A 21,592-nucleotide genomic window follows, 5' to 3' on the forward strand; every position below is an offset into this window, starting at 1 on the left:
GATGCTGACCTACATAGGGCGAAATGATTACCACGATAAAATAAGGGAAATCGGAGCTCATACAGATAGATATAGGTGTTCATTCTTTCCACGCAGTATACAAGATTAGAATAATGAGAACTGTGAACTCTCTGCCAGGCACTTAAATGTGATTTGCAGAGCATCCATGTAGATGTACATGAAACAGTTTCTGCCCCTTTTGTTCTGTAACTTCCTCCCAATTCACATCTCCCACCCTCACTGCGCTCTGCTCTCTGCCGATGCCACTCTTCTCTTCCTGTCTGTGCTCCTCCCCTTTTCCACTCCTCGTTACGCCCACTCCCTCCCGACGCGGCGCCTGGCAGCCCTGTCCTGCCACCTCTAGTCCCTGCACGCTCCGTCAAGCAGTGCTGACTTCTCCCTTGCTCCCTCCCCCCCCCCCCCCCCACCTGTAGCCTACTATCCCTCCCACTTTCGTGCCCCACTCCAGATTTCTGCTCCTGTTTGGGCGAGTGGCCGGAGATAACAGTCGCACGTGCGTGAGTTGTGCTCGCTCGTGGGACTGTGTGGACATTTTTTCTTTCCTGAAGAAGGTTTCCGCTGAAGGCTCAAGTGTAACAGTCTTTTTGTTGTGCCTGTATGCAGCTCGACCTGTCATCTTTACGTCGAGTACAATCTGCCCTTTTCATAAGATCAGTGTTAGTGACTTGTTCATTTGAACTGTTACCGGTGACTGAGTCAAAAGAAACAGGCACGTGGTCTTCGGAACTGACTACATCGCTGCACAAATCACTAGAGTGACATATCCCTCTGGCATCAGAAAATGGTAGTGCGATCAGAGTCCCGTCGTCGTCTTCCGTCCACAAATGCTTATTCAGGCCAAAATAAGTGAGAAACACTTCACCGCAGTATCTACAAACGTGTAATGGTGGCTGTACACAATCAATGTGAACGAACACGTGCATTATGAGGCTGTATTTCGATGAAAACCTCTCTAGGCACGAACTACAGGTGAAGACAGAAAAGATATTGTCCACCATGCTCATATAAGCTGTGCTGCAGAAGGAATTATCCAGCTGTAAACCAATTCCTCGTGTTGGAGCACTACAACTGATGAAATGGATTGATTTTTCTTCATTCCTCACTAACTCACCACTGGACACGTTTTGAAGGTAGCTTTCTTCAAATGAAGGAATTTCAGTAGACCTGAAACATCAAGAAAATCAAACAAATAGAGATAAAGAGAAAAACTCAGTCCAGAGTTAGTTAGTTAATAATAATTTACTGCTGAAGAAACAGATTAGCATGAACATAAGAAATGATTTAGTTACTTCAACAAGCTACAGACATATGATTAAAATGGGATGGAAATTGGTAGGCGTGGAGTACACGTACAGTCAAGCAAACGATTACAGTTCCAGAATAACTGGACGATTTATTCAAGAGAAAGAGTTTCACACATTGAGCGAGTCAACGACACATTGGTCCACTGGCCTTTATTAAAGCAGTTATTTGGCTTGTCATCGATCGATAAGAGTTGCCGGATGTCCTCCTGTGGGATATTGAGCCAAATTCTGGCCAACCGATACGTCAGATCGTCTATCTCCCGGGCTGTTCAAAATGTTCTTAACTAGCGAGAGATCCGGCAAAGTTGCTGGCAGAGGTAGGATTTGGCCAGCACAAACACAAGCAGTAGAAACTCTCGGCGTGTGCAGGTGGCCCACTGTCTTCCTCAAATGTACGCCCAGGATGGCTCGCCATGAAGGGCAACAGAATGGGTAGTGGAATATCATCAGTGCACTGCTATACTGTAAGGGTTCTGTGGATGACAACCAAAGGGGTCCCGCTATGAAAACAACTGGGTGTCGAACTGTGTGGTAGGTGGCAGTCAGGTGGATATCCTACTGCTGTCCAGCGCGTCTCCAGACACATCACTAAACACAACTCTACTCTAGTGAATAAGATTCCAGTCCTAAGGATATCTGGATACACCCCAGACAGTGGTCGGACAGCAACCAGTCTTTCAACCACCGTACAGCCAGGCACCCAGAAGTGATGGTGTGGGGATACCATTTCTTTCCATAGCGAGACCCCTCTGGTTGTCATTTATCATACAGCAAAATAGTATGTTGACGACATTCTGTACCAGTTTTATTGCCCTTCTGCCAAGCTCATCCTCACATTACATTTTGGCAAGAAAATGCCTGCTATTACTTCTCTTTGTGCTTGCCAAACCCTACCTTGCCCAGCAAAGTCTTTCCCCAGCTGAATATGTTTGGAGCATTATGGGTAGAGCCCTCCAACCAGCTTGGGATTTCGACAGTCTAAGGTGCAAATTGACCAGAATTTGGCAAGATACCCCTCAGGAGAACACCCAACAATTCTGTAAATAAATGCCAAGCCAAATAACTGCTTGCATGAGAGCAAGAAGTGGTCAAACACATTACTGACTTGCTCATTTTGTGAAGATCTTTCTCTTGAACAAATCATCCAATTTTTCTGAAATTGTAATCATTTGCTTGTCTGTACACGTACACCACAGCTACCGATATCCATTCCATTCACAAATTTCTGTGAGGTATGAGTTCTTTTTTTTTTTTTTGGTGTTAGAGTGTATTATTGCAAGAGAGGTACTGGAACGAAATAAATTTAAATTTAGTACATAATAGTAGTTTAATTGGATAGACAAAACATCTACTCACTAAGCAGCAGCAGAACACACACATAAAAGAAGGTTTAATAGACAAGCTATAGGGGCCAGTGGCTCCTTCTTCAGTCAGAAGGGTTGAAGGGGAAGAAAGAGAGGTGACGGAAAAGGACTGGAGTGGTCTAGGAAAAGGGATAGATTTCGGGTAAGTCATCCAAAACCACAGATCAGAGGAGACATACCGGATGGGATGAGAAGGAAAGAGAGTGCATTTGGGCACAGAAGGTGTAAAGTTCTACATATGCCACTACTCTCTTGTAAGTGCAAAAACTCTTGTACAATCCTACTAGGGCACTGTTAATCCATCACTTTATTTCCACAGAAATGAATAACTAGGACCATCAAATGTCACTTTCTTTGATTGCATGTTGAGGTTTCCAAAAGCTTTCCACAGGCTATTTTTTAATAACTGTCTGTTTTCTAGACAAGATAAGAAAGCTTACAACTATCCAGCAATACCATAAGATATTGGCAGTAAACATACACCATCCTTCAAAAAAGTTCTGAGAATGATTTTATTCCCAAGTTATAAGCAAATTTTAATGCAGTTAATTACTATGGCTTCATGAACTAACAGCTGTAAACAAAACATTTGCAATCAGACTGTGAGTTGTTAGCATGCGGTGTTAAGCAGTGTATGTGCGGCTGTAGTCTGTCAAGGTGTTGTGTCACACTCTGTGCTGGAGGAACATCTCTAAATCGAGTGATCGAGACATTCTTGAGAATGTCCTGAAGAGGAGTAACCTATGTGTGAAGTCTGACCACCACACCTTGACTCTGTACAAAAATGGTGATGCATGGACATCTGTAAGATATAAACTGAATTGCAAAACACAGACAATTTGTTTCAGGGAAAAATCAGCATGGCAAGACTTGAAATTAGAAGAAAAAAACCACACACGTGTACGCACATGAATACAACTCACTCACACACACGACCACAGTCTCTGCCACCTGAAGCCACACACACACACACACACACACACACACACACACACACACACACACACACACACAAGGCTTGGCCTTTAAATATGTCTGCTTGTGTCTGTGTATGTGCGGATGGATATGTGTGTGTGTGTGTGTGTGTGTGTGTGTGTGTGTGTTTGCGCGCGAGTGTACACCTGTCCTTTTTTTCCCCTAAGGGAAGTCTTTCCGCTCCCGGGATTGGAATGACTCCTTACCCTCTCCCTTAAAACCCACATCCTTTCGTCTTTCCCTCTCCTTCTAGAAGAAGCAACCATCGGTTGCGAAAGCTAGTAATTCTGTGTGTGTGTTTGTGTGTTTTGTCATGTGTCTGTCTGCCGGCGCTTTCCCGCTTGGTAAGTCTATATATTAAAAACAAAGATTCCAAGACTTACCAAGCGGGAAAGCGCCGGCAGACAGGCACATGAACAAAACACACACACAGAATTACTAGCTTTCACAACCGATGGTTGCTTCTTCAGGAAGGAGAGGGAAAGACGAAAGGATGTGGGTTTTAAGGGAGAGGGTAAGGAGTCATTCCAATCCCGGGAGCGGAAAGACTTCCCTTAGGGGAAAAAAAGGACAGGTGTACACTCGCACACACATACACACACATATCCATCCGCACATACACAGACACAAGCAGACATATTTAAAGGCAAAGAGTAAGGGCAGAGATGTCAGTCGAGGCGGAAGTACAGTTTCATGAAATCCTCCCCACTCCACCAAGAGTGTCTTTCCGCCGTCCACCTAACCTTCGTAACCTCTTGGTTCATCCCTATGAAATCCCCAAACCACCTTCCCTACCCTCTGGCTCCTACCCTTGCAACCGCCCCCAGTGTAAAACCTGTCCTATGCACCCTCCCACCACCACCTACTCCAGTCCTGTAACCCGGAAGGTGTACACGATCAAAGTGAGAGCCACGTGTGAAAGCACCCACGTGATTTACCAACTGACCTGCCTGCACTGTGACACTTTCTATGTGGGAATGACCAGCAACAAACTGTCCATTCGCATGAATGAACACAGGCAGACAGTGTTTGTTGGTAATGAGGATCACCCTGTGGCTAAACATGCCTTGTTGCACGGCCAGCACATCTTGGCACAGTGTTACACCGTCCGAGTTATCTGGATACTTCCCACCAACACCAACCTATCCGAACTCCGGAGATGGGAACTCGCCCTTCAGTATATCCTCTCTTCTCGATACCCGCCAGGCCTCAACCTCCGCTAATTTCAAGTTGCCGCCGCTCATACCTCACCTGTCTTTCAACAACTTCTTTGCCTCTGTACTTCCGCCTCGACTGACATCTCTGCCCTTACTCTTTGCCTTTAAATATGTCTGCTTGTGTCTGTGTATGTGCGGATGGATATGTGTGTGTGTGCGAGTGTACACCTGTCCTTTTTTTCCCCTAAGGGAAGTCTTTCCGCTCCCGGGATTGGAATGACTCCTTACCCTCTCCCTTAAAACCCACATCCTTTCGTCTTTCCCTCTCCTTCCTGAAGAAGCAACCATCGGTTGCGAAAGCTAGTAATTCTGTGTGTGTGTGTTTGTGTGTTTTGTTCATGTGCCTGTCTGCACGCACACACACACACACACACACACACACACACACACACACAAACACACACACACACACACATATCCATCTGCACATACACAGACACAAGCAGGTGTGTGTGTGTGTGTGTGTGTGTGTGTGTGTGTGTGTGTGTGTTTTTGTCTAATTTCAAGTCTTGCCATGCTCCTTTTCTGGCAGGATTGAAGGGGAAGGAACAGGGATGAACGAAAAGGACTAGTGGGGATTATGTAGAAGGGCAGTATTTGTAAAAGTTGCCCAGAATTCCAGGTCAGGAGAGACTTACCAGATGGGATGTAAGGGAGAGCTACCAGAGAAATGACACGTTGTGTATCAGCTGTCAGGTGCACACTGTTTGACTTTTTACATCGACATGACCACCAACAAATTATCAGTTAGGATCAATCTGCATAGGTGGAGAATGTATAATGGCGACACACAATACCCTGTCACAGAACGTGCTCCACTACACGACATCGTGACCTCGGTGCCTGTTTCACGACACGTGCCATCTGGATTCTTCCCCCAGGCACCGGTTTCTCACAACTCCGCAGGGGAGAACTGACGCTACAACACATCCTCTGTTCTTGCCAATCTTCTGACATGAATTTACATTAATCTCTTCAGTCTCAGAACTTCTTCACGGTAACTATTCCTTTCTTCACTCCGATATAGTTTTCTACAACTTACATTTTCTGACCTGTCTATTTTTCGCTGTCCCAATCCCATCACTATCACATACAGTGCACTCAGCTTCTCACTCTTATTAACTCGTGCAAATCTCTGTGTTACAAGTTACCCTGGCTTCCACCTTTAAGTTCTCAGGTTTTCAAATCTCGTCTGGCGCAGTCCCCAACAATCAGTCTTTCCTTCTCATCCTGTCTGGTAAACCTCCCCCGCCTAGGAGTTCTGCGCAATTTTTCTGAATGTTCCACATTTCCTAAATCTCGCCAGTCATTTTCATTCACCTGTCTTCCTTCCCTTTCAACCATTCTGCCGGAAGGAAGTGCCATTGGCTCTGAAAGCTTGCAAACTGCCTACCTTTTGTACGTTTGTTCTCCTGCCGTGTCTTGTTGACTAGATTTGTTTATCCATCCAGTTACATTCAAGCCACTGTGAGACACGAGTTGAACAATGTCCAAAATGAGGACTTTTCTGACAGTGGCTCATGTTTGTATGAATGTTGTATATTGTGCTCAAGTGGGGGTGGAGGAGGGGGGGGGGGGGGGGGAGAAAGGGGGGAGGAACTACATAGAACACCACAACCTTAACTTTCTTTATTTTTTATTAATATTGGCCTGAAACTTTTTGGCAGGCATAAATAATTTGAATCACTCACAGATTAATAATAATGGGAGGTGACAGATGAAGTTCTGAGAACACGATGACCTCACCAGGTACTGACCTGTGCTCATCTCTGGCAAAGTGCAAGTTGGCAACAGAAACATCACCGGGCACTGCAGAGTTGGTCACCACCCCCGCATCCCTGTGAAATGGCTGCTCGTTGCACGGTCGCTGACAGTATTTGGCGTCCTTGAACGTGCCCTCGAACTGTGGGTCTGCAACCAAGAAACAAAATAATTTTATCAATTTACCTTCTATTAGGAATTTGGAATGCACTCAGTCACTGTGATTTGCCTTTCCAGATCCAGAGCAACAGTCAGCCGTACCCTTTCTAGCTTTATTAACCCTTTCCAGCCCAGTGATGCCACATGGCATCATCATATTTAACTTTTTCCCAAGGCCAAACTATTTGTCCAAAGATTATAAACAAGCATGCTGGGCTTTCTAAAGTTCATTGTTCATAGGTTGGGTAGCTTGAATTCGCTAAAACAGAGAGCACCAGGCTACAATGTCTTGACAAAGGTATTGTTGCATGGTGTCTACAGTACAGTCCACCCAGCTGGACTTTCAAAATATTATATCAAGGTAAAGGAAGCAAACTAATATAAAAGTTGCACTAATAAATTATTGTTGAAAGTGTAAATTAACTAGTAAACACTTTGAAAATAATGCTAGTTACGGTAATTTTCTGCTTGGAAGTCACAAACATGTGAGATTCTATTTGGCATCATTGGGCATTTGTTATGTTACCAAATGTAGTACATGCAATAACTTCGACTAAAGTTTGCCACAATGTGTAACTCTAATATTTTCAAGTTTCTTTTGAAGCTTTATTATACTAACTAATACTAATATGTTAAAATTTTTATTGATGTAATTTACCAGTTTTTTTTTTTTTTGCTGTTTTAGTAAAAAAATTCCTGGTTTGTTTACCAGATGATTCGCAATCATAAATCATTATCAGAAGAAGAAATATTGCTGCTTCTCGAAGGTGATTTATCTGATTTGGATCTTGATACGTCTCATGTGGAGGAAGAGATTGAAAATGCTCGGCAGCAGGACCCTACTACACTGGATATACAGTTTCTTCAAGGAATGGACCTTGATATGGTTGAAATTCTGGACCCTCAAGCCAATGATGAAGATGATGCTCCGTTAGCTTCAAGATTACTTGCTGAGCCAAACCTTGCACCAAGTCATTCAGCTCAGAAAATTCAGTGTGATACACACTGGGATATTTGGTAGAGAATGAAAAGACACTGAAGAAGTGGACACATCATGCAATGCAGTTTTTTCTGACCCTCCAGGAGATGAACTGACACCTATGCAGTATTTCAGAACAATGTGTAGTGATGACATTATCCAGAACCTAGTTGAGCAATCTAATCTATACTGCACACTGAAAACAGGTGCATCTTTAGATACAAATGTTTGTGAAATAGAAAAGTATATAGGGATAAACATCCTAACAGGTGTTGTGAAAATGCCTACTTACAGAATGTACTGGGCAGAGGCTACAAGATTTTCTCAATTAGCTGACTCTATGCGTAGAAATAGATTTGATAAGCTAAGAAATTATTAACATGTGAATGACAACACTAAAATGAAACAAAGAGAGGACCCTGATTATGACAAGCTGTTCAAGGTGAGACCATTTGTTGACAAAATCAAACAAGCACACACTATAACATTCACCATCATAAAACATAAAATCTTTTAAAACTTCCTGGCAGATTAAAACTGTGTGCCGGACGAAGACTCAAACTCGGGGTTCGCAGGAGAGCTACTGTAAAGTTTGGAAAGCAGGAGACGAGGTACTGGCAGAAGTAAAGCTGTGAGGACAGGGCGTGAGTCGTGCTTGGGTAGCTCAGTTGGTCGAGCACTTGCCAGAGAAAGGAAAAGGTGCCGAGTTCGAGTCTCGGTCCGGCACACAGTTTTAATCTGCCAGGAAGTTTCATATCAGCACACACTCTGCTGCAGACTGAAAATCTCATTCATAAAATCTTTTAGATTTATGAAACCTTTCTGTTTTTTTCTGCCAAACTGTAGTGTCACATTGTCTCATTACTTAGACAAGTTTCCTACAGTATTGAGCCTAGCTACAATGACTGCAGCAAATGTGTTTTCCCAATATTAAAATTTATCCCATTCAGTTGTAACCAGTTTTCCAAACTGTCTAATAGTTTTGTGACAGTTGAAGAAATTTGTTTGGGGTCACTGCCCTCAACAGGGGCAGAAGTATCATCAGTGAGTAAAACTCAGTGTGAATTTATGTTCAGGGGTAGATAATTTACTTTAAAAAAAAGAAGAAGAAGAAGAAGAAGAAGAAGAAGAAGAAAGAGAGAAAGAAAGAAAGAAAGAAAGAAAGAAAGGACTCAGAACTGAGCCTTGTGGAACACCTTCTGAAATAATCATCTATTCAGAGAAGGAATTTCCCTTACTTGATGGTATAACTACCCTTTGTTTTCTGTTCGTGAGGTATGACCTAAACCACTCTAAAGCCTTACTGTTGAAAAGAAGAATAGAAAAATACATTTCTCAAGGAAGAGGAATAATAAACTGGATAAACTATCAGTAGCTGCATTCATTTCTGAACATGTACAGTGCAGAGCTTTGTTCACCTGGGGTCTTGTGTTAAAAGGACAAATTCCATGTCAACTGAAATACAATAGCACATCGTAAGTGGTAATAAATGCTTCCACAACACAACATCTGTTTATTTTTCCTAATTGAAAGAAGTCCCAGTAAAAGTACAATAGTTTCTTTATTTTCCTTCAAAAAACCAAAAATCTGATTGATATTGCAGTGCCCGTGTTATTCTGAATCCCGATGCAAAGTTTCTACGGACACACACGCACATCCAAAGGAACAAGTACTGTGGCGACTACAGCCATTGTGAAATACACAAATGTATTTGCTATTCTGCATACGGACAACCGTCAGCTGTAGAATGGAATAACAACAATGAAAATTTGGCTCTCGTTGCACGAATCACCGGCAGACACAAACTTCCATATGTCTCTCCTGTAAGGGAATATACACAGTGGATGTACAAGTACAGGTCGTAGACACACCTTTAGTGATGTATGGAAGTTCGGGTCCGGCTCCGAGTCGTGTACGGAGAGCCAAACGGTACGCCAACTGCTCGCAATAAGTGGAAAATCCAGGTTCGATTCCCAGTTCGAGACAAATTTCCTTGTTGTCATTCCTTTCTAGATTTGGGTCCATCTGACTCCCTGGAGCTGGAACTAAACACCGAAATGGCCAAGACTCGAAGAGAGCTACTTTCCAATGGAAAAGCCTACTTCTCGGCATTACGCTGCCATAACCGACGACGTGTCGACGAGAGCTCAATTGAGAGACCGCAAGCAGTCGGCACCCGAGTCGGCCGACTCTTATCGGTAAGGGACTGCCCACAGTGATCTTGGGTTACCTCAAATAGCTGTTCTCCATGAAGAGATGTGGTGACCATCAATAACTCGTGACCAGATGTCGGCACAGTTTTGTGATGCAGCCAGTGACCTTCCGCTGATGCTTGTGAGGTACCTGGCACTCTGTAGCTTTCGGTGTGCCCCCTGCTGGTCTGAGGGCATACCTTAAAATCCCACGTGGCTGCTACGGACCGTCTTGGAATTGCTTTCTGTGACTCGTGCACTATAGCTGTCACATGTGTTACGGCTGAACTCCATATATTTAAGAAATTTCTGCACTCAAGGATTTAATACACAACTGAAATGTCAAATTCATAAAGTCATAATCAGCCCAGTTGTAGCCTACGGATGTGAAACATCAACGAGTGCTGAAGAGCAGCAGCTGAGGATATTTGCACATAGCATTCTGTGCAAGATATTCATGGCAACTCAGGATTGGGGATTTAGAACAAACACTGAGCTGGCTCACCTCGTATGAGAAGCTGACGTTGTAAGAACAGTAAAAAGTAGGAGAACAGCCTAATGTGGACATGTCCTTAGGATGGATACTGGACTAAGAACTAAAAAGGTTTCGGAATGGAGGCCCACTCGAAGAAGACAGAGAGGAAGGCCACAAAAGTGGCGGACAGATGACGCAGAAGAAGATACAAAATCTCTCGGAGTCAGAGGATAGCGGAGAACTGCGCCGGACGCGGCAGAATGGAGGAAACCTGTTGAAGAGGGTGAGACGCGTGCTTGTAATGCCCAAGTGTTGCACGTATGTCAGTTGACAACTTTTGATGGTTTTTCATCAAAACTGAGGAGGAAATTTAAAACCAGAATGTCAATCACCAATGACCGACCTAGCCTCAAAAAATCCTGGCATTAACACTATCGTTATTAGCAACTAAAAATTTAAATCACTGGTATTTTCGCATTTCACAATTTCTTGTGTCCCCAGTGACAAATGAGAAGCACTTCAGTTATTTTTTCAAACTGCATATAAGGACAGTATTGTCAATAGAATATCATTAATGAAATCAGAAACACATATGTTGCATGCCGCAGACATTACTCGATAAAACTTGACGCGTAGTTTGTCGAGGGTAGTTATTGTGATCCAAACCAAATGATTTTTATTTATTATCAAAAATCTCTAATGCAATAGCTGTGTAATTACTAATACTGTGAGTGAAGTAACAAAGTTAATCACATCTTTCAAGTATTATTAATTTTAATCAGCATAATTGATATACAGAGGGGTCACAAACATTGTGAGAAGTTGTAAGGGTGCTGCAGGGTAGGCTGTTCTGAGAAATAATTGTTAATAGGAAAATGCAATACACTGTGCCATTTCTCAGTTAATTGGCACTGAAGTTAGCCAATCAGGGAAATTCAAGTGGCCCATCACACGATATTAGTTGCAGTTGCTCCCATAGCATAGTTGATTACGCGCAAGACTGCTCGGACTTTAGCTCGGGTTCAATCTGTCCTACCGTCCTGTGTTCACATTATGCGTTGCTCCCTTGTTCTAAATTCAGATTGGAATGTATAATGCAGATACAGGCTGGACAGTGAAGGGGGAGGCGTGTTTATAGTGATAAGAAATGCCACAGTATCGAAGGAAATTGACGGAGATCTGAAATGTGAAATAATTTGGTTGAAGGTCACGGTTATAGCAGGTTCAGACATGGTAATTGGATATCTCAATAGGCCCCCGGGCTCAGCAGCTGTTGTGGCTGAGCACCTGAAGGATAATTTGCAAAATATTTCGAGTAGATTTCCCCACTACATTATAGTTCTGGGTGGAGATTTTAATTTGCCGGATATAGGTTGGGAGACTCAAACATTCATAACGGGTAACAGGGACAAAGAAGTGCTTTATCTGAAAACTACTTTGAGCATTTAAACAGGGAGCTGACTCATGCCGATAACATATTAGACCTTCTAGTGACAAACAGACCCGAACTATTTGAAACAGTTAATGCAGAACAGGGAATCGGCAATCATAAAGCGGTTACTGCATCGATGATTTCATCCGTAAATAGAAATATTAAAAAAGGTAGGAAGATTTTTCTGTTTAGCAAAAGTGACAAAAAGCAGATTACAGAGTACCTGACGGCTCAACACAAAAGTTTTGTCTCAAGTACAGATAGTGTAGAGGGTCAGTGGACAAAGTTCAAAACCATGGTACAATATGCGTTAGATGAGTATGTGCCAAGCAGGATCGTAAGAGATGGGAAACAGCCACCGTGGTACAACAACCGAGTTAGAAAACTGCTGCGGAAGCAAAGGGAACTTCACAGCAAACATAAACATAGCCAAAGCCTTGCAGACAAACAAAAATTACGCGAAGCGAAATGTAGTGTGAGAAGGGCTATGCGAGAGGCGTTCAATGAATTCGAAAGTAAAGTTCTATGTACTGACTTGGCAAAAAATCCTAAGAAATTTTGGTCCTATGTCAAAGCGGTAGGTGGATCAAAACAAAATGTCCAGACACTCTGTGACCAACATGGTACTGAAACAGAGGATGACAGACTAAAGGCCGAAATACTAAATGTCTTTTTCCAAAGCTGTTTCACAGAGGAAGGCTCCACTGTAGTTCCCTCTCTAGATTGTCACACAGATGACAAAATGGTAGATATCGAAATAGACGACACAGGGATAGAGAAACAATTAAAATCACTCAAACGAGGAAAGGCCGCTGTACCTGATGGGATACCAGTTCGATTTTACACAGAGTACGCAAAGGAACTTGCCCCCCTTCTTGCAGCGGTGTACTGTAGGTCTCTAGAAGAGCGTGATGTTCCAAAGGATTGGAAAAGGGCACAGGTCATCCCCGTTTTCAAGAAGGAACGTCGAACAGATGTGCAGAACTATAGACCTATATGTCTAACGTCTATCAGTTGTAGAATTTTGGAACACTTATTATGTTAGAGTATAATGACTTTTCTGGAGACTAGAAATCTACTCTGTAGGGTTGTGCGAAACCCAGCTCGTGCTATTCGTCCACGAGACTCAGAGTGTCATAGACATGGGTTCCCAGGTAGATGTCGTGTTTCTTGACTTCCGCAAGGCATTCGATAGAGTTCCCCACAGTCGTTTAATGAACAAGGTAAGAGGATATGGACTAACAGACCAATTGTGTGATTGGATTGAAGAGTTCCTAGATAACAGAACGCAGCATGTCATTCTGAATGGAGAGATGTCTGCGCAAGTAAGAGTAATTTCAGGTGTGCTGCAGGGGAGTGTCGTAGGACCGTTGCTATTCACAATATACGTAAATGACCTTGTGGATGACATCGGAAGTTCACTGAGGCTTTTTACGGATGATGCTGTGGTACATCGAGAGGTTCTAACAATGGAAAATTACACTGAAATGAAGGAGGATCTGCAGCGAATTGACGCACAGTGCAGGGAATGGCAATTGAATCTCAATGTTGACAAGTGTGTTGTGCTGCGAATACATAGAAAGAAAGATCCTTTATCATTTAGCTACAATATAGCAGGTCAGCAACTGGAAGCAGTTAATTCCACAAATTATCTGGGAGTACACATTAGGGGTGATTTAAAATGGAATGATCATATAAAGTTGGTCGATGGTAAAGCAATGCCAGACTGAGATTCATTGGAAGAGTCCTAAGGAAATGCAATCCGAAAACAAAGGAAGTAGGTTACAGTATGCTTGTTCGCCCACTGCTCGAATACTGCTCAGCAGTGTGGGATCTGTACCAGACTGGGTTGATAGAAGAGACAGAGAAGATCCAACAGAGGGCAGGGCGCTTCGTTACAGGATCATTCAGTAATTGCGAAAGCATTACGGAGATGATAGATAAACTCCAGTGGAAGACTCTGCAGGAGAGACGCTCAGTAGCTCGGTACGGGCTTTTGTTGAAGTTTCGAGAACATACCTTCACCGAAGAGTCAAGCAGTATATTGTCCCCTCCTACGTATATCTCGCGGAGAGTCCACCACACACCGTCCGGTGGCTTGCAGAGTATGGATGTAGATGTAGATGTAGAGTTTTAGGGAAGCAAACAGACAACACATTTGGCAACACTGCCTCTGGTGGGCTGCTCGAATTTCTGTTGCCTAAATTAAATGGTAATTAATTTGGAAATGGTGCCATGTATTTAATTTTTTTCTGATCTGTTATTTCTCAGAATAACTTACCCTGCAACACCTTTAAACAATTATCTGACTGTTGCTGAGCACCATGAGTATCTCTTCCAGAATTGAATTTATTTTTTATAGAGTAAGGAAAGTTTTTCTTTATACTGTAATGCTCTTAGATGATTTTTAATTACTTTATATGCAAGATTCATACAAAAATTATACCGGTTTTCAAAATATACTTTGCATACTTGCCTTCTTTCTATGGACTAAAACAACTAATTTTGAAATACTCACTGTCGTAATAAATAAACTGACCAGTCTATAATTATCATGCAAAATAACAATAATAATATTCATTTATACAGTAGAATATAACTAACTGACCTCTTCCACGTATCCTGTGAGTCACAGGCTGCTGCGCGCTGTATTGACTTGTTGATATTTTTTTAGTGAAGCCCAACAGTTGGCAGCATTCATATATGATAAAATGACTGGACATTCACAAATATGTACATAAGGATTCCACTGGGGAAAAGTATTTCTGTTGCAGCTACGAGATAGTAAAAGTAATATGCTATAAATTATAACTCGGCTACAACTGCAAATGTGGAAACATGTAAACATGAATTCCAACAATTGATTCCAACAACTGATAAAAAGTAACATAGCTACCAACTTACATACTAACATATGAAGCTAAACATGGCTTACTGGGGTACAGCTATAGTGTGATGACAAAGAAGTGCCTCCATTTGCTGCTGGAAAAACTCTCAATTTCGTACTTACTGAAACATGTTGTCCATGTAACACCATAAACATTGGCCTTCATAATAAATGAGAAAATTCTCCTTTACAAGTGAATGTGACACTGGTCCCTGACAGTTTCCAGCAAACAGGAGAAACCAAAGATCCTGAAGACTACAGTTGGCACATCAAATGAGTAGTATGTGTATGCCCGTATATATTTCTACACGGACCACGGATGATGTTCCAATGTCGTGTTACATTTAAACAAATGTCACTGCCCACTTCCCATTTACGAGAAGGAAATATGATCATGATCAAATAGTAAAGTAGTATTAAACAGGGATTAAGTCACCGAACGCATGCTATATGCGCTTGTTTTGTTTTACTTTCGTGCACAGTAGAACAGAGAGGTGTGAGATTTGAGTAATTAGCAAGTGCGATGGCAAGTAAATGTGCATAAGATGGCACCGGGTAAAAGTATACAAATTTCTGATCCCGCAGTTCTAACGAATTTTGACCGTAATAAGTGCAAAATATGTTCGAAAAGAATTATACGAGGTATTCTGTGTATTAACTGTAATTACTGGTATCACAAAAAATGCATCAAAGTTAACCTGAATTACTTTAACAGTGAAGAACAGTGGACATGCCACCAGTGCATCATACAAGCAACTGAATCCAAAGTAAACAATACACTAAAAATGCAGGATCACATAATTACGTCGTTGAAACAAGAAATAATGGACCTCAACCTGAAGCTTGAAAGCCTACTGGTGACGTATCATGAACTATTAGTGCACTGTAATGAACTTGAAGTGGCAGTAACCAACAAAACCACGAACAATGAACTCGTTATCCACACACCGAACGTAAATATCGGTAACAAAAACCGGCGTTTGACGGGACAACGTACTACGAGAAATGGTCAAGCCGTAAATCGTGCTCAGAATGCAATGCTCAGAAATCGTGTGTTGTCTAGCGCCACGTGTGATCGTAGCCCTGTAAAATCTGAATGTAAACAAACTGCAATGGAAATCAAAGCTAATGTGGGGGTACAGCTAGGTGATATGGATCCAGAAAGTGATTTTAAAAGTGTAACTACTGATAACTGACGGGTGCAAGATGCTAGCAAGGTCAATTTACAGTCTAACTTTGCTCAATATCTTACGCAAAAATTAACCCAAAGTAAACAATCCGCCACAAAGTGTATGAATAATCTGCCGACGAACATAATCTCTCAAGCACCAATATATGTGCAAGACAAAAAAGAAAGAAATTCCAGAACATTACATAGCAAGAAAATCTTGGAAAAAATGAAAGTACCAATATTAAGTGACGGTCATGGAAGAGACTGTGCCCAAATACTGCAAGACAAACTAGGGCCCTCATACCAGGTAAAAAGCATAGTAAAACCTGGCGCCCCACTAAAAGAAGTGATAAAAAACGCAGAATATTTGACAAGAAGCTTCGGTACAAGTGATACTTTGATTGTAATAGGGGGTTCTAACGACATAGACAAACCTCTCGATCTAATGTTGAAGCATGTGGTAGAACCATTGGAACCAATACGTGCTCTAAGTCACAAAATATCATTATCCATCCTGTACCCAGGAGATATGATGCTCAAAATTTAAATAGTAAAATTAATACTGCAAACCTCCACCTGATACAGGCTCTGAATTTACCTAAACATGCGTACAAAAAAAGAATTGCTGTGAACTTTAAAATAGAGAGACTAGCCAAAAACCACTTCACAACACGTGGCTTACACCTAAACAAATGTGGCAAGGAGATTATCTGCAATAGACTGGCCTTCCTGACAACTACGGGGGACAATAAGAAACCAAAAGTCAGAAACCATAAATAGACACTAATAAGCAATTGGATAAAGACAAACAAGATGGGAAATAAAAAGTGTAATAGTGGCCATACTGTGCAAACTACACTAGACAAATGGGTCACAAAGTCACAGAGACGAAACACAAACCCCTTGACCCCTCAAAAGGTCAGGAACCTGAAAGGATCAATAATGTGATGGTGAACATTATCGAGACATCCCTCCAAAGCGTCAATGTGATGCCTCAACAGTGTGAAGCGCATGTGGATACTTTTCATCCCACCTGGAAGATGAGATGGCTGCCAAGGACGGCCAACAGAACCAGTACAACTGCTCAGAAGTCAACATACCTGGAATACAGCACAATTTAAACTAAAGGTCAGTGACACAGTAAATATGACTTCGAGCCTCCTGAGTAAACCCCACTCAGACCTGAAAATCTATTATCACAATGTCCAATCCTTGAGCAACAAAACTGATGACTTAAGCATTTTGCTGACCAGTGAACTCAGTGATATCTCAGTAGTATGCCTAGCAGAGCATTGGCTCTGCACTGATGTGGTTAAGCTAATCTCACTACCCAACTTCAAATTGTGTGAACACTACTCCAGATCAAATGATGGACATGGTGGGGTTGCCATCTTCATCAAACAACACATTGAATATAGCCCACTTCCTACCCTAAAGGAAATAGGAACACATGAGATCTTTGAATGTGCAGCCATAAAGCTTACAGATCTAAATCTAATTGTAGCTACAATTTACCGCCCCCCCTCCATTAGTATTAATGATTTTCTGTTACAAATGGACTTGTTTCTATCCAAAATAAGTAAGAGGTTGTGATTATATGTGGTGACTTTAACATAGACTTTCCCACCCACAACAGAAACAGGGAAACATTGATTAACATTGCAAAAACTTATAATATGCATGACCTTGTAAACGAGCCCACTAGAATAACACCCACATCCAAGAGAGCTCTAGATCAAATTTTTGCAAATAGAAATAAACTTAACCCAACTCTAGAAGTATACAATGCAGGATTCAGCGACCACCTAGCTGTCATTCTAAAGGTCGATGTTAGCAAAGATACCTCAAACCCAGTCTCACCTAAAACTTTACGAAGGTTTTTCACCCAAGAGAGCTTGAACAAGCTAAATGCCCTCCTTAGTAAAGAAAAGTGGACAGAGATGTACACAGCCAATGATGTCAACATGAAATTCAACATATTTCTTGACAAAATGATCCACCACTTTGAAGAGGCCTTTCCGCAAAAACCAGTAAGAATAAATAATAATAATAATAATAATAATAGAAACAAGAGTTGGATTACACCAGCTATAAAAATCTCTTGCCAACGTAAAAGAATACTCCACATGTTATGTAAACAAAGCAGTGACTCCCCTCAACTAACAGAATACTATAAAAACTACACATGTATCCTAAGAAGAGTGACAAGACAAGTAAATAGGATGCAGAATGATGAGTACATTGACAAATCCAGCAATAAAGTAAAAGCAATGTGGAATATCATAAAAAGGGAAAGAGAGGAAATGAAAGCTTCACACACGAACATAGAAATCAAACCCAACAATGAATCTATATCTAATCCCGAAGTTGTGGTGAACTCATTCAACAATTTCTTTACAAGCATAGCTGAAAAGCTGGTCCAAAATAATCCTAACACAAATTGCCAACCAGCAAACCAAAAATATCACACAGGTGCAGAGTTAATTTTCATTACCAAAGTCACTGAAATTGATGTTGCAAAAGTCCTCAGAGAGTCAAAAAATTCATATTCAGCTGGAATTGAAGGTATCCCAGCAGCTGTGATTAAAAATTGTGAACACACAATTGCTGAACCATTAATTCACCTCTGTGACTGTTCTTTTCAGGCAGGTATCTTCCCTGAAGCTCTGAAATTTTGTAAACTAATTCCCGTCTTCAAAAAAGGTGATAATAAAGATATGAATAACTACAGGCCTATCTCAATCTCATCCTGCTTTTCTAAAGTTTTTGAAAAAATAATGTCCAAAAAAATGTTGGACATCATTTAAAAAAAAAAATTACTAAGTTTAGCTCAACATGGGTTCAGAAGCAACAAATCCACTGAAACTGCAGTATATGATTGCATAAATACACTTTTAGAACTGTTAGATAGAAAACAACCCATAACAGGCATATTTCTGGATCTGTCAAAGGCTTTTGACACTGTTGACCACAAAATATTACTGGAAAAATTAGAACACTACGGTATCAGAGGAATTGCAAACAACTGCATAGCTACATTCCTAACCAATCGGATGCAGAGAGTCAGCATGAAATATACTAATAGACAAAGCAACTCAATAACCGAAATACTATCAAGTAATAAAACTGTAAAGCAAGGTGTTCCACAATGTTGATGCGCACAAAACAATAATATTTGCTAATGACACAACTGTACTCCTTAAAGGGGTGAATACAGAGGCTGTGCAAAAAGCTGTGAACTTGGCTACTGATCAGCTGGGCAAAAATCAACACATTAACCATCAACACCGAAGAGACAGCTTCCATGAACTTCCACACAACACAAAATGCAAATTCCTCTCAGCCATCTGTCACTATAAATAACCAGTCAATAGATACCGACACTGTTTTCAAATTCCTAGGTCTGTGGGTTCAAGATAACCTGAAATGGAATACACATTCAGGAAAGCTAAATGCCAGGATTTGTACTGGCTGTTACGCACTGAGTGTACTGAAAACATGTGCTAGCCTGAAAACATTAACCAGCGCGTACTACAATTACATACGAGCCCACCTAAAATATGGTGTAACATTCTGGGGAAATTCTCCAACTGCTCTGAGCACGTTCAGAATCCAGGAGAGAGCAGTGAGGATAATTACTGGGAGCAAACCCAGAGACTCCTGCAAACCAATCTCCAGAAAGTTGCAAATCCTTACACTGCCTTGCCTCTACATTCTTGAGACTCTAAAATTCTTCAGAAAACACATAGTGCCAACTGACCCCAGAGTCGTAAAAAATAATGAAATACATAAAACACAACACCAGGAAAAACGCAAACCTGCATGTTATACGTACAAACACTCAACTGTGTAAAAAGGGAGTTTTCCACACGGGCTTCCGACTGTACAACAATCTTCCCACTAGTATTAAGTCCATCGAAGACAACATAAAATTTAGCAAAGCTGTGAAGTCATATTTGTTGTGTCACTGTTTTTACTCTGTAAAAGAATACATAGAACAGTAATCTTGCTGTTTGTGTTAAACTAAAAACATTGAGCAATATAATACATTAGGATACTATAGGCCTACGTTAATATATGTTAACAATGTTAAATGATATTTTCCGACATCTGCAACACATTGTGTACCATCAGATGACATGAAAGAAAAAAAAAAAGAAAAAGAAAAACACCTTCACCTGCTGTGGGCGGGGCCTCTTATGTTTTGATGTCACAGCCCAGTGGTATCTCGACTGTCAAGTTACAAAAGTAATGGTGATGTGTATACCCAGTGAAACAAATACAAGACAGATAATGATGAAATATTATGTCATTTCGTAATTAGAGTAAATATCGTTTTCCCTTCCACAATAGATGGGGCAAAGGAGAGGAGCTGACGTATTTCTAGGGCTACACGTGGTTCCACGGAGACACTGATTTGCAGGTCCTCCACATAAACAAGATAATTAACAGTGACTGAGTTACATTAAAGGTACATTAATGCACGAGAAGACAGGTGACAGCCCAAATGTGAATGTTCCGACTCAGCTCAAACATGTAAGAAAAGGGTACAAAAACATTTCACTAGCCATCAGCTACATTATGTAAGGGTATATAAGCAGACCACCAGCAGTCATTCCATTCGACAATGGCCAATGCGCACTCATTTGAAAGCTTGTGGTGTTTCAACAATTTGATTCCTGGAAGCCCCAGAAATTTTATATTTTTATCAGTGACGAGTTCCAGAAGACAGAACGAGGCGACGTCACATCTGGACGCCCCACCACTCACCGAGCACCCAGTAGTTGCCCTTCTCCTTTCTACCCTTCTGCAGCACTTTGACGAAGCACTTGTGGAGTGACAGGTTGTGGCGGATCGAGTTCTGCCACGCCTTCTTGCTGTGTTTGAAGTAAGGGAAGCGCCTCGTGATGTAGGCGTAGATCTCGGACAGCTTCGCCTTCCTGTCAGACAGACAACAGCGAATGGCTCAGAGTGCATCATCTGAAAGAGACACCGAGTTGGACTACTGGTGAAGGGCGATTCTTGCCACATTCGATACTGGTGTCTGACATGTCACTTTTAAATCGTATTTAAAAATACAAGGAAAAGACAGATTACATGTGGATTCTTGCAGAGAAGATAACAGTAACAAGCCATTTCTTATAATGTTATTTATTTGTATAAATAAGACTGTCACCGGTTTTGAACTGACAGGTTTATCATAAGAAAGCTTGTTCACATTAAAAATACATTTTTTACTGCTTTGTATCAGCTTTCACTTTTTAATCCCCCATATGATGAAATTTCCTCGGGCTTGTACACTGTACACTGTTGTAACATTTATTTATGTACATCTGTTCCTTATCACTGCAGTAATACTGTATAACAAACTGGCTGTGTTATTCATTTATCTTAATTTTAATCAGTTCTCTTTTAATATCAACAGTAAGCAATGGAATGTTTGTAGACTGTAAATTTCTACTGTCACATCAATGTACATAACAAAATATGTCTGAAACGGAAAGTCTTTGGTATTACCATGGTTGCAATATTGCCATCTTTGTATACATACTTCTAGGTGGCTAAACCTATAGGAGTGTGAGTGGTGCTTTAGATTATGTGTGTACATATACATAAAGAAAATGCTTCATATAGTGTTCGTCGGTGCACGATCAG

General features: G+C 41.3%; 1 protein-coding gene across 8 annotated transcripts in view; it reads right to left on the reverse strand.

Moving 5' to 3' along the window:
- Positions 1–464: 464 nt before the first annotated feature.
- LOC126295260 (uncharacterized) overlaps positions 465–21,592 on the reverse strand; it is a 298,048-nt gene continuing 276,920 nt past the window's right edge. For 4 of the 8 annotated variants that reach the window (XM_049987670.1, XM_049987667.1, XM_049987666.1 and 1 more), the window contains 3 exons: positions 20,708–20,877; positions 6,639–6,792; positions 465–1,185 (listed from right to left, as the gene is read on the reverse strand). In XM_049987670.1, coding sequence (XP_049843627.1) covers positions 588–1,185; positions 6,639–6,792; positions 20,708–20,877 — 922 coding nt within the window. In that variant the 3' untranslated portion in view covers positions 465–587. Of the gene's footprint in view, positions 1,186–6,638; positions 6,793–20,707; positions 20,918–21,592 lie in introns of those variants that run through there. The other 4 variants (XM_049987668.1, XM_049987669.1, XM_049987671.1 and 1 more) reach the window with 4 other exon arrangements.

The sequence above is a fragment of the Schistocerca gregaria genome, chromosome 11, assembly GCF_023897955.1.
Source record: "Schistocerca gregaria isolate iqSchGreg1 chromosome 11, iqSchGreg1.2, whole genome shotgun sequence".
NCBI lineage: Eukaryota > Metazoa > Arthropoda > Insecta > Orthoptera > Acrididae > Schistocerca > Schistocerca gregaria.